This window comes from Rhinolophus ferrumequinum, chromosome 3 (assembly GCF_004115265.2).
Source record: "Rhinolophus ferrumequinum isolate MPI-CBG mRhiFer1 chromosome 3, mRhiFer1_v1.p, whole genome shotgun sequence".
In the NCBI taxonomy this organism is placed as follows: domain Eukaryota; kingdom Metazoa; phylum Chordata; class Mammalia; order Chiroptera; family Rhinolophidae; genus Rhinolophus; species Rhinolophus ferrumequinum.
The window spans coordinates 71,977,949-71,991,318 of NC_046286.1; the positions used below are offsets into that span (position 1 = coordinate 71,977,949).

Genomic DNA, 13,370 nt, shown 5'->3' on the forward strand with positions numbered 1-13,370 from the left:
CTCTGGGACCCCACTCAAATGCTATGTTCCCTAGGCAGCCCTGCCCCATTTTCTCTTTTGGAATTCAGCACTCCCTCCTCTGTGCAGGGTGGGAGCTGCCTGGCCATCATCCTTCCCAGCTCTCTCTGGTTGAGGCAGTGGAAGTGCTTGCTTTTGTGGCAAATCCCATAGTAACCAGCATGGTATTTTGCACAGATTTGGTGTTAGATAGTTTTTCATCTGAATCCAAATACTTCCTTAATTAAGCTCCAGAAGCTCAATCAAATAAGAACACAATGATATTTGAGTCACTGATTAGAAAGGTTAATGTGAGAAATAAATGAGAATGAAAGAGTACAGGCAGGATTTAAGGTAAATGGGGAAAAAAAGAATAAGAACGTTTCCTTCCAATTCATGCTAAATCCTCTCAATTCTGATCACTCAGAAAGATAGAACTAAAAAGGTAGGTGGGAGGTGAAAAGACAAAACTATGTAAGATGTAAGGTCGGAGGGATGCTCTCTGACGTGGGTTATAAACTATTTAGAATTATTCTTACTTAAAGGAGAACTGAAAATATCACTGTGTCATGGATACTACTCAGTATACCTCACGCATACACCCAAGATAATGTACTAATAAATAGGGAAAGGTGCTTTGGAGAGGAGCACGGAAAGTCACAGTAATGGCAGAAAGTACTTTCTGAACTTAGGAACAATTTTGACACAAACTGGATGTGCTTTGTGGGTCTGGAAGGTTGGACTATGTATGGTCCTTTCAAATTGGAAATCCTGCAATAATGGCAAAAGTTTAATGGTTCTTTTGGGAAGCTGCAAGGGGTGAGGGGAAGGAAGCCCTGTGGCAAGCCAACTTCCCACAATCCTGTATGGAAGGCGTTAGATTTTTCCGGCAGGAAACTAAAGAGAGTACGATGACCAGTCAGATGTGACCCCCACACTCAAGTGGGTTACATGGTTTAATGCAGTTAATTTTTTTTATCTTTATTCACATCAGTCTATATTATTATAAGTCCATATTATTATTCTTGTCATCTTAGTATACAGGTGTCATTGTGCTGGAGAGGTAATTCAGATGTGCTCGTCACTTTACCTGGAAGATTATTGGAAAATCTATTGACTTTGCATTTGAATTTTATAGTTTTAAACTGTCAAACATTTTCTGTGGTAAAAATAGCTTCCATATGCCTACCAATTATATGTTGAGGGGTCTGTTTAAATCATGATCAAGTAAGAATCTAAGCATGAAAAAAATTATGTGTCAACAGACAAAAGGTAGAATTTTCTTTGGCTTATACTTGAGGCACAGAAACAGCATATGTGAGGGGATTTTTAAAAAGAGGAAGGTCTTTAAGTTTTAAAAAAATAATTTTTATCCATATATACATATTTCAGGAAAGCTCTGTTTAGCCTAAAATGCCCTTGATGCTTAAGGTGAACAGGAAATGTGTTTAAGGATTTGCATTTTAGAGGTGGATACTCTTACTTAATTTGCAAAGAATAGGATTTGAGTTCAATAAAAGTAAATGAAAATATCAGAATGTGTTTGATCTCACCAGACTGTGGGTTCCTTTTTGTAGCCTGTGGGCCTAGCACAAAGCCTGACACTTGATAATTTAGTAGGAGCTCTATAAATGTTGACTGGATAAATAAATAATTATCTGTTTGTGTTGGTCCACACTAGGTGTCAATTGTTATAGTTCTTCTGCCTTGTTTGAAAGAGGTTTCTATGCTCCAGACAGAGAATCATGCAAAATAATGATCTGTAGGCAGAGAACTGAAGAAATCTAGTGTAAGCTCTTATGCTAAGACATTGAAAGCTGGAGAGAGACAGATGAAGTATTTGTTATCAATGAAACCAGGGTATGTGTCTCTGTCTCTTTCTCTCTGACTTTTGGCTAGGAAAAACACTGACTTTCCAAAATGCATACTCTTCCTTTTTTAGTTGTTTCTTTGTGTTGTTTTTTTTTTTCAGACAGCATAAGAACTAAACCTTCAGAGAACTGATTTAGCGAGTAAGACGTTTATTTCAAGTCCTATATGCAGAATAAGTAGTGGTTTCACTGTAGGAGATGGAGTGAGTGATCTGGATCCATAGATTAGAAAAGCTGTCCACCTCCTTGCAGACTTGGTTTCAAGTAAGGAAGCTTCAGAAAAGAATGAGTGTGAGCTAAGAAACTGGGTTGTCTCCGTTAGAAGGGAAAGAGGTTACAAAAATGTCTATTATAAGTATACTTATACTAACATACACTTTTCTTAGCAAGCTCGTTTGAACCCACTGGAAGCTGACTAGTGATTTTTGTTGTTTTTAATACACATTCCTTCGGTGCTCCATTTGGCTTGGACATCTTTGTCCTCTTCAAGGGTGCTGGTGTTGCATTTTCAGTATTTCAGGGACTGCAGAGATGCTGATGTGTGTGTATACATGACTGTGTAATGGTCTTTTGTTAAGGCATCCTGAAAATTGTGTATTTTCAATAGAGATGGAAGTGTGTCCCAGGCAATGTAAATCGTGTTACCGTGCTCTGGGTACGCAAGGACTTCTGCGAAATCTCCAAATGTCCAAACGGTTTCAGCTCCTGTAAACAGCCACAGTTGACAAAGCAGAACTCATCCGGATTTTTCTGCTAATTCTGTAAAAGAAACAAGGAAGAGTTGCTAGTGAGTCATCTGCCTTGGTTAGCAAACATAAACCTAATTAAATTAGCTTTTTAATCCCAGAAAATGAATCTGCAAGTTAATCTCTCTTTTGTTTTTCTTAGCAGTGTTCCCTCAACTTCCTATAGGTTACATAGTTTTTTAAATGTCACAAAACATTTGAAGAAAGTAATTCTCATATATATTATCTCTTTAAAATATCAAACGTAGGCAACCATTGTTGCATAGGATAAGAACAGATGGCTATTTGGAGGACAGAGGGGCTTTCACTTAAAGATATTCTATTTTTGGTTAAATTGTCAAAATGTTATTTTTAGAGCCTTTCTGGCTAGAATATCTGTGTATTCATAATTTTGCCAGGTGAATGTGTTTTAACTCTTTTAAATTACAGGAGTGCTATATGCTCATTATTACAAGTTAAACGATAATATTTAAGAAGTTTCCAAAAATGGTTAATATTCTCCTTGTTCTCTCACATTCCCAACTAAGAGTTTTATTCTTTTTATAAATCACATTATATTCATTACTTTTTTCCCCTTTCCCCCAACACTGTAAATATGACTTTTTAAGCTTGCTTTATTTCACAATGTGTCACGGGCACATCTTCATAGGTAGATCTAACTGGATTTGGCACATTCTTTACAACAGCTGTATAATAGCTGTATAATGTTCCATAACATTACATATATATATGTATGTGTATACACACATATATATATATATATATGAATCTTCTTGCCAGGGAATTAAAAGAGCCCAGTCAAGAATCACCCGCTGGGTTCAAATGTTCCTGACGGCGATCTCTAAATTCACTGATACATTCTGTCAGGAAGATCGGATGACTTTTCTCTGTAGAAAGCTTCCTCTCCCCACAGCCCTGGGGGGCTGGGCTGGGTGAATTGTCCAGCTTGTGGTGGAGCATGACATCCTGGTCACTCAGCATCAGTGCAGGCTCTGAAAGGAAGATGAGTGAGAGTTGGGAAATGACCAAGTAAAGCTCCAGAGGAACGCAGTGTGTTGCTTTGCCTCCCGCATATCCAGTTCTGTTTTTCATCTTACAACGGTAGTTAATGAGTATCACTGACAAACTTTCAGTTTTGTGATGAGCTTGTTTCCTCACACCAATCAATGGAAAAGGGCTATTTTAGAAAATCTATGCCTGAAATAGTAATATAAAGACAAAAGCAAACACGTCCACAATAGCAGCCAGCAGCAAAGAAACCTTAAACTCAACTTGGAGCCCAGGATTTCTTCTTCCATGTCGATGGCCCTAACTTCCATATCCATAGAGTGAGGGTTTTTCCTCACTACATCGTAGGATTATTGGGTGGTTTAAATGAGACAATAAATATGAAAATGCTTATGTCGTATTGAATAAAGGCTGGTTTCCCTCTTAGAAAACTCAAGAGGTCTTCCAGTGAGAAGATATTTCTTCTTAGGATTAAAGGGGAGACAGAGGAACGGGGAAGAGTAAATGAAACTTAACGAGACATGAACAATGATGTCAATAACCAACCGTATGATTTTATAGTTGCAGAGAGTTTCTATATCTTTTATGTCATTAGTTCTTCACAAGAATCCTGTGAATCAGTCAGACTATTTTTTATACATATATAAGGCAGGAACCGTGACTCAGAGAAATTAAATGGATTGATCAATATCATCTTGGAAGTGTATACTGAGTTTTTTTTAAACTGATAGTCCAGTACTCTTTACATTACTCTATGCTGTCTATCAGTGCCGGATAGTTGGCCAGTACTAAAGAGAAGTCTAATTGATTCCAAAATTGTGTCTGAAAATCTAGCATTGTTCTCAAATTTTCCATGATTCCTGGAAAGATGAAAATCTCTGGACAAGTAGCCTAGATGACTCCTGAGGCCCACAATAAGCTCAGCCTGCATGTCTTGGGTGCTATGGACAAAAAGAGTTGCGTTTCTAAAACCAAATGCACCATATTTCCCTTCATTTTTAGTATTCCTAAATGAAGTTAATCGATTCTAAAGGGCTCCCTTCCAACTACAGTGAAAAGTTTGGTTTGCTTTGTGTAGGCCAAGGTGCACATACAGAGGCTGCCAAAAAAATGTATACACATTTTAAGAAAGGAAAAAATTGTATTAAAATTGTAATACAATGAATGACACCAGCATTCATTTGATTAACACCATTTTTTGAGTCAACGTCATACTTAAACATTGCTACCATAATTCAATTCAACTTCAAAAAATAATACATAGATAACGTCTCTTAAAATGTGTACCTTTTTTTGGCACCCCCAGTATTTCTGCTCTCAAGCACCACCAGTGATGATTTTCTCCATCCTTTGGTTGATACTCAGCACATTCAGTGATATGATGTTATCTCTCCTTCACGTATTCCTTTTTTCTCCCCTTCGAAAGTACAAGTCCCCTAAAAACAAAGTATGTCATGCCTTGGTTCTCTCAATGCTCAGCTGAGAGCCTAACACTGAATAGGTTCTCAATAAAGTTTGCTCTTGCTCCTGTTGCTTTTGAGATACTATTCAATGTGGACTTCTTAGGTAAGATACATTAGAAAACATCATATGAAAGAGGGTTAGTTTTAAAATAGCAATATCTGCTACCTCTCTCCCTGTCTAATGAATGATCTCTTGAGAATCCTTTTATAGAGGCAGACAATTGCTAAGAAGATAAAGGATGCTTAGGAAAGCACGAGTAATTACCATGTCTACTTCAAGGCAAGAAGAGGTAAAACAGGTCCTACTCTCCCCAACGTGAACATGCAGTATTGAAAATTAGGTCCTAGACGAGAACAGATAGAAATAACACAACCATCACTGGAGTAAAAAGCCTTTGAGATAAAGTTGAATTTCTTATTTCTAAAGAGTGGGACCAGCGTGTGTGTTGTTTTGTCCCCACAAATTATAGTGACTTGGTTTCATCCTGAACAACTACCACAGGCAAATACTGGCAGGCAGAATCTCTACAGAAGTGGCCAAACAAGTCAGTTTTCATTTCCTTCCAAGGTCTCATTTGGCTGATCTGTCGTCCATAGAAAAGCAGAACAAAAGGCAAGAGATTACTGCACCCTAAAGCGTCCAAGTGGCTCTTTTGGCTCCGGAATTATTTATAGCAATCTGGCTGACACTGAGAACTCCCTGCTCCATTCAGGAAGGTGTGAATATGTAAAGGGAAGTCCCAGGACAGTAACAGTAGACATAGATGCCGAGTATGATCAATGATTAGATTCTCAAACCTGTTGTGTTTTTGATGAAGCCTTGCCTTTCGGCATCCATTGTGAACATTTACCTCAGAATAGGTTTATCCTCTTCTTCATGTGCACATTCTACTTGTAGATGTTGCTATGAGGACAGATTCATCAAAAATGACTGATGTGGAGCCTGTGGTCAGCAATTTTGCATCTTCAGCAAGGACAGGCCGCCGGAATGCCGTTCCAGACATCCAAAGTTCAGCAGGGACGGGCGGAACCTCAGAGTTGCCTCTCAAACTGGAGGCTCTCTCCATAAAGGAAGGTAACAGAAAAATTCTCTTAAAGTCAGCAGCCTTCTTTCTATTTAATCAATCCTTTCCTGTGAAACATTCTCCCTTTTAGCTAGTTAGAAGTGCTCTTTTTTCTGACTGTTTCTTAAAACCTCTCCGCTTTTATTTAAGGCTAAGTAGATTTTTCAGGCTTTCCGAAAGTGGGCAATTTTATCTTTTTATGTCATGGTGTGTGCATGGAAACTAAACATGTATTTATTCATTGGCTACATATAGTCATGCACACTGCTAGTGATTGGGAGTAAAAGGTGAATGAATATGGTTTCTTCCCTTAATAAGCTTACAACGTTTATTTAGAAGTACTCAGAAATAAAATAATTTTCCTTCTGCCACCCATTGACAAATTACTTTGCAAGCTTTTGCTTCACTGCTATATTCTATAAGCCTATCTATTTCTCTAAGAATAAGTTTATTATCAACTAGAGAGGACATCTTTAAGGTGAATATTTGTATAAGAGGTGATCGTTCTTCAACTAGTAGAAAAGTTGAATTAAGAAAAAAGGAAAGCTGGCAGACCAATGAAGGAAAATGTTGGGTCTTTTCCCCCATTTCTTACATAAAGTTTATATAGCTTCCAGAGTTTAGTCTTCTGAAAATAAACATAATGATAATTTCAGTACAGTTTTAAAAGAGTCTCTTCATTTAAAAACATTCATAGAGGTTAAAGATAATTGTAGTTCCAAGTCATTACTAAAAAACCTTGTGCCCCATGTTATATGTGGACTCCAGTGTACGTGTAGAAATTTATTCCTGGTATCGATGAGGCAAGAGAGAGCTAGAAGCTTCTGCACATTTACCCCACTCATGCGAGCACCGAAAGAGGGCTTTTGGTTTTTTGCCTCAGGAGGTTATTTGTTACCTGGTAAAGTTACAAATATTCCTGGTTTGATCCTTCTGAAATACATATATCCTTGCTAGGCTGGGGACTGTGGTCAGATCCTGGAGTCTCATGGTTACCTTACCTTTTTCCAAAGGTTATTGCATTTCTCATATGGGACACTACAGGTAAAAATAAAAAAAATATACACATAGATTATTATATGATGAAAGGAAAGATGGAAGAAACAAAAAGAAAATAAAAATATGTGTAATGTTTTTGGCCTTTGAAGTTTGAAAATGTCATATGGTAGCCCCCAATATGGGCAGGGAATATGTTCCAAAAACCCCCGGTGGATTCCTGAAATCGCAGGTAATACCAAACCCTACATGGACTATGTTTTCTTGTGTACATACATACCTATGGTAAAGTTTAATTTATAAATTAGACGCAGTCAGATATTAACAACAGTAACTTAATATAATAGGACAATTCCAACCATATACTGTTATAAAAATTATGTGAATGCCTTTGGGGCTATTTTAAGTAAAATCAAGGTTACTTGACCACAAGCACTCTGATACCTCAAGGGTCAATCAGATAACTGAGAGGGCTACTACATAACAAACAGGCAGGAGCGTGTAGAGTGTGGAGATGTTGGACAAAGGGATGAGTATGTCCCAGGTGGAATGGAGCGGGATGGCATGAGATTTCATCACGTTTCTCAGAACGATGTGTAGTTTATAACTCATGAATTGTTTATATCTGGAATTTTCCACTTAATAATTTTGGATCGTGGTTAACGGAAATTGAAATTGAAACCAAGGATAAAGGGGGCTACTGTATGGTTATCAGAACATGATGTAGCTATTGAAGGACCATCCTCAACTAGTGAGGTAGAGAAGTTACTTGTTAATGTAAAAGGCCTAATTAAAGTTAGATGGCATAACGATATTTTATTAACAAAGCTATAAATGAGTAGATGTAAGGCCTACCTTTTTGTTCATGAGCTAAGTACAAATACTATTAAGGGTTTAAAAATGAACAGTTTCCAGTTGCTAAGAAAAACACAAAGCTGAGGTCTGCCTTTTCTTTGTGTAGTTTCCATGTCTGGACTGATGCCAAAGTATGTCCTAATCAAGCAGAAAATGACTGGGGTGCATAAAGGAAAAACCAACTGTTTTATTCCAATATAATACAAAATATAGTTTAGTATATTCTATATATGAATGAAAATTGTTTATTTTTTTAGATGTAAAAAATAAAGATGAAGGAACAACACAAGACCCATTGGAAAAGCCCCCAAACGAAGAAACTTGCTGAATTTCTGCACGTTGAAAGACCTAGTGGCTCTGCTTTCCTGAGTTGTTTGATCTGGTAGTAACTATGGTAACATTGCAGCCCTAAGCAACATGTGTGTTTTAGATACTTTTGTTGTGATGCTACTCATTTGGATTGCAACCATGACATCCAATGTAGGTTAGTAAAAGGCAGATTACTTTCAAACTGCACCCAAGGAAAAGGTTAAGAATGTATGGTCACTTAAATACATATCATTGTCCATAAACCAAACAAAATACACTGTTCTCTTTTACATTTCTTTAGTCAGGTGTGTTTTTAATTCCATTTTTATGGTAATGGGTAAAACATTTCTCGGTAAATAAGAACCAAGCACCATTAATTTAAAACTTCATGGTATTTGTAGGAAATTATATTTCTTGGCGAAAAGGAATAATGGAATAGTCAAAGACATATGGATAGAGTGTTTTTAATCAAAAGTTTCACCACCAACCCTAAAAAGATTTGGAAAAAAATTGTAAAAGCTTGACAACCTAAACATCTCTAGGAGGTTTTTGTCCGATATACATTGCTTCTAGTCTATGCAGACTGTGATTTTTCATGCGGACGTTTAAAATGCAAAATCTGTGGCAAATTATTTATATGTAACATGCGTACTGAATGAATTTCACTATCTTCCTTAACTTTGGTGTTGTATGTGTGTGGGTACGTTTTTCTTTAATGTGAATTATGCAAACACCTTACTAGTTGCTTTACACTGTTGTTTATTCTTGGGGCTTTTGTGTATACATGACTTGTTTCTAAAATAAGTTCCTCAGGAATGCAGACCTTGATTTTTATATCTTTCCTAAAGTATCTAACATAAGAGTAGGCACTTAAATATTTGGTGAATGATGTGTAGTTAGGAATAGCAAAATACTTGCTTTTAATATATAAGTATATATTTTAAAAGGAACAAAACCAAAGCCTTAGTAAATTTTGATTTAGTAGGTATTTCAGAAAATAATAGAATTCTGAATTTTAAAAAAATACTAATGAATTTATTTTCATTTTTAGATATATATGCATGCAGTTTTATTTGATTTGATTGTAACTGATGCCATTCTGTATACAGTAATCAAATAAACTCTTTCACTGTTAAATCTGTTACTGATACAAGTCTCTATCTTCTAAAGCATACCAGGTGAAAAATGGCAACACATTTTAAAGAAGGAAGTTAATAGTCTTTGCAATATAAAACACTTCCTGATTATTATTTAATTAATGAAGTTTACCTTTATATCTAATGTACACCAAAGGGGGGGGTAGATTGCAAAGAACCTGATTGTTTTAAGTTCTCAAATATAAAATTTTCTTTATGAAATAATCAAAAGTAATATTTTAGGTGTAGCACTAATTTAATATTCAATAAAATACGCTATAGCCATTAAAATGTTATTTCTGCATTATTTAATAACATGATATTGTATAATCAGTATATAGAAAGGTTAGAGTAGAGCAGTAGTTTTCAACCTGGCGGACGTGGAAATTTTGCTCCTAAAGGATATTTGGCAATGTCTGAAAACAGTTTTGGCTCCTACCAGTAGGGGAGAGGACCAGGGGGAGAAGGTACTGCTGGCATCTAGTGGGCAGAGGCTGGGAGTGCTGCTAAACAGTTAAGCATCCTGCAGTCCTACAGGGTAGACCCTCACAGAAAAGAATTATCTGGCCATGTGTCAGTAGTGCTGAGGTTGAGAAACCCAAGAGTAGAGTTAAACTGCCAAGCACATGGGTTTTGAATTCAGGTGACTGGGGTTTGAATCCTAACTCTGTCACTCCCGAGCTGTGTAATCGTGGGCGTATCTCTAAGTCTCAGTTTTATCGTCTTGGAATGGTATTAATAATAGTACCTACTATTCATAGGCCTAGTGGAAGTAGTAAATGAGATAGGATAGCAGGTCCTCCAATAAGGTTGTTTTGTTTAATGTCATTTTGTTATAATGAAGGGAAAAAAATTAACTCCTGGCTGAGGCGACTGTCTGCGTGGAGTTGTCATGTTTCTCCCTGGGTCTACTGGGTTTTCTCCAGGTACTCTGGCTTCCTCCCATATCCCAAAGATGTGCACGTTAGGGGAACTGGCATGTAATTGTCCCAGCCTGAGTGAGTGTGGGTGTGTGTGAGGGCACCCTGAAATGGAAGGGCATCTTGTCCAGGGTGGTGTCTCATCTTGTGCCCTGAACCGCTGGGGTCAGGCCCGGACACTCGCGTCCCTGAACTGGAATAAGTGGGTTGGAAAATAATTATCTCGTTTTTATTCATCTTTCTTAAGTTTTATGTATAGTTCACATTTATTTCACTATTTAATATTAGGAGTGTTCTGGATCTTGAATTAGTTGTTTGATGTTTTTGTGACCAGAAATATGCCTTAGGAACTTAACTCTTGTTCATATCAATTAGCCTAGGAATTTTAGTTTTGTTACACATCCTTTCGCTTAAAGTTGCAGTTTCCAGGAACCTACTGACAATGTTAAGTGAGGATCTACTATATATGTAAAACACTTGACTAATGCCTGACAAAGAACAATTATTCAACAAATATTAGCTATCATCACCATCATTTTTATTCCAGATGATTTGGCCATTATTCTCTGGTAGTGAAGGTGGTGGGCAGCCGGATTTGTTCATTTGGTTGTCTTCTGTCTGCCTCTGCAATTTCACAAACATCTCCAATTCTTGGCGCTGGGAGAAGACACTAAGATGAAAACTGACAATTCATGGTAATTACCACATTAGTGCCCATTCAGTCATGCTATTCAGCTGCTGATAGGTGATAAGTATTACCATTTAACAATGAGTCCCCTCACTAGTGTTTTATGACAATTATTGCAACAAATCAGAGTTTTGAGTCAGTACCTAAATGAGTGACTTGTTCCATGCAACTGTAAACGAAAGAAAGCAACGTAGCTCAAGGGTCATAGTGTTATATCGTATTTCTCTCTCATTTAGAAGACCAGAAATGAAGCCATGTTCATCCCCATTATTGCTAGTGATGACATATATTCTGAATGATGTATCTATTAAATCACTTATTCATCACAACGCACACATAAATGTCCCATTATATACATATTTATAAGTATTTTGTATTGCACAAGGAATCAAACTTGTTGAATATTTGCCAACAGAAAGGGATTTTTTTTTTCTCTGAGAAGGAATCCAGACAAAGGAGATTGAGAGGTCAATAACAGTTAAAGACAAAATTGAATTCACCTACCGATTTTTTTAAATCAAGCTATTTTTAGGAAACATATGTTATAGTATTTTGTCATAGCAGATAGAGACTCTCAACAAAGCCACCTAGTTGGGGCTCATTAAAGAAAGTCTCCATGCCCATTTTTGCCATTTTCTTTTACAAGCCTCTTGGTTTAGTCAATAGCTGTAAAGTCTTAATACTATGAGGTAAACATGGACAAAAGGGGATGATAAAGCTGCTATTTGGAAACTTGACTCTGTACAAAGGAGGAGAAAGAAGAAGAAAAAGAAACTGTTCTGTGTCATGTGCCAAGAGATATTTTTGTGATCTGGGCTGGAAAGGTTTGAACCTCCTTAGAATGTGAGTGACCACCGGGGCAGCAAAAGGAAACAGTGCATTTGCTTCGGTTTTGCTAGCTCAGGTGACCTGGGCAGCTTGGTCAGATGATCGTGGAGAGAAAGAGAACAAGCAGAAGAATCACCAAAGCACACTAGCTTGATGCCTTATCTGTGGAAACTGACACCTCAAGTTCAAAATCACAGTTTTGCAATTTTCTCTCATGACTTTGGTTATTTTACTCTCTGCTCTTCGCTTCAACTTCTTTAACATGCCAAATGGTGAATTATTATGGAAATTAAATTAGTGAATACTGATAAAGTGCTAAGGAAAGTGCCTGATACTTAGCAAAAGCTATTATTATTAATTTCCTGAGCATAAACGGTGGTGGAGACAGACTGTATGGCAAATGTGCTACATCTGTTGAATGTTTTCTGTTATTTGCCACCAAAGTAGGTGTTCCTCCTATTCCTTTGCTTTCTTTTCTTTCCATGAGTGGCAACTCCTTAGCTAAAACTAGAACTGATTAATCAGAGTGGATTCCTTTTTTTTCCCCCAGTTATTGACGACAGCTCTTACCACAAAAATCTGCAGCTATTTGAAATGGAAGCATTGGTTCAAACAAACAGCTAGGGAAGGTACTGTGGCTACCTGTTAAAATCCTGGAATGGATTTCTTATTGAGTATATAGAAATAGAAATAATAATTATTATTATTACTATAGCCATACGTGGAGTGACGGGTGATTACTAAGCACCAGAGTAGATCCTTTAGAAGCTTCATAATAATAACCATACAAAAGAGTTGTTAATGTTTCTCCTTTTACAGATGAAGAAAGCAGATTTAGGGATTGCCTGTGAGAATTCACACCAGTCAAAAAGCGGCAACAGTGTTCTGAGATAGCGTTCTCAGAGCCAGGATGTGCACTGCCTCTCTCACACCAAAATGCCCTCCTGCCCCAAACCATCACATCTATGACTTTAATAAATTTGTTAAATTTGTCTGGATTTTACTCAGAATTCCTGGAAAAATGGAAACATTTTGTATAAGCAGGATAGCACATACGCCATTACAAGGTATTGATATCTTAGCATGGTAATTTTGTTTGGTATTGATTAATTCATCCACTCCTCATTCAGCCATATTTTTACCTTGTTCCAGAAAGGTTTTCTATAGTGAGTGCAATTTACCATTAGCTTGCAGGAACCTGCAAGGGGTGGAAAAGATATGGAAAAGTTGTTAGGAGCCTGAAGTTCTTTTGGCTGGGAGGTAGTATCTGGGAGTGAGGCAAAAGGGATCAAAGTTGCTCTGAAAAGAAGAGAGCCACCACACCTCACCTTGAGTCATGTCACATTGGTCCTGGGACTGGCCTTGACTGTGAAGAGGGCACACTGGCATTCTGTGTGAAGCACAAAATGAATCTGGCATGAAAGGACATCATTTCATTTGCCTATGTGGCCCTACTTCTAAGATAGCTATCAATATCTTAGAAGTAGGG

The 13,370-nt window shown here is 37.2% G+C and overlaps 1 protein-coding gene across 5 annotated transcripts in view; it reads left to right on the forward strand.

Moving 5' to 3' along the window:
- PKIB (cAMP-dependent protein kinase inhibitor beta) overlaps positions 1 to 9,602 on the forward strand; it is a 98,396-nt gene extending 88,794 nt beyond the window's left edge. For all 5 annotated transcript variants that reach the window (XM_033094680.1, XM_033094671.1, XM_033094661.1 and 2 more), the window contains 2 exons: positions 5,984 to 6,160; positions 8,258 to 9,602. In XM_033094680.1, the coding sequence (XP_032950571.1) occupies positions 5,992 to 6,160; positions 8,258 to 8,328 (240 nt within the window). In that variant the 5' untranslated portion in view covers positions 5,984 to 5,991 and the 3' untranslated portion in view covers positions 8,329 to 9,602. The remainder of the gene's footprint in view (positions 1 to 5,983; positions 6,161 to 8,257) is intronic.
- Positions 9,603 to 13,370: the final 3,768 nt, after the last annotated feature.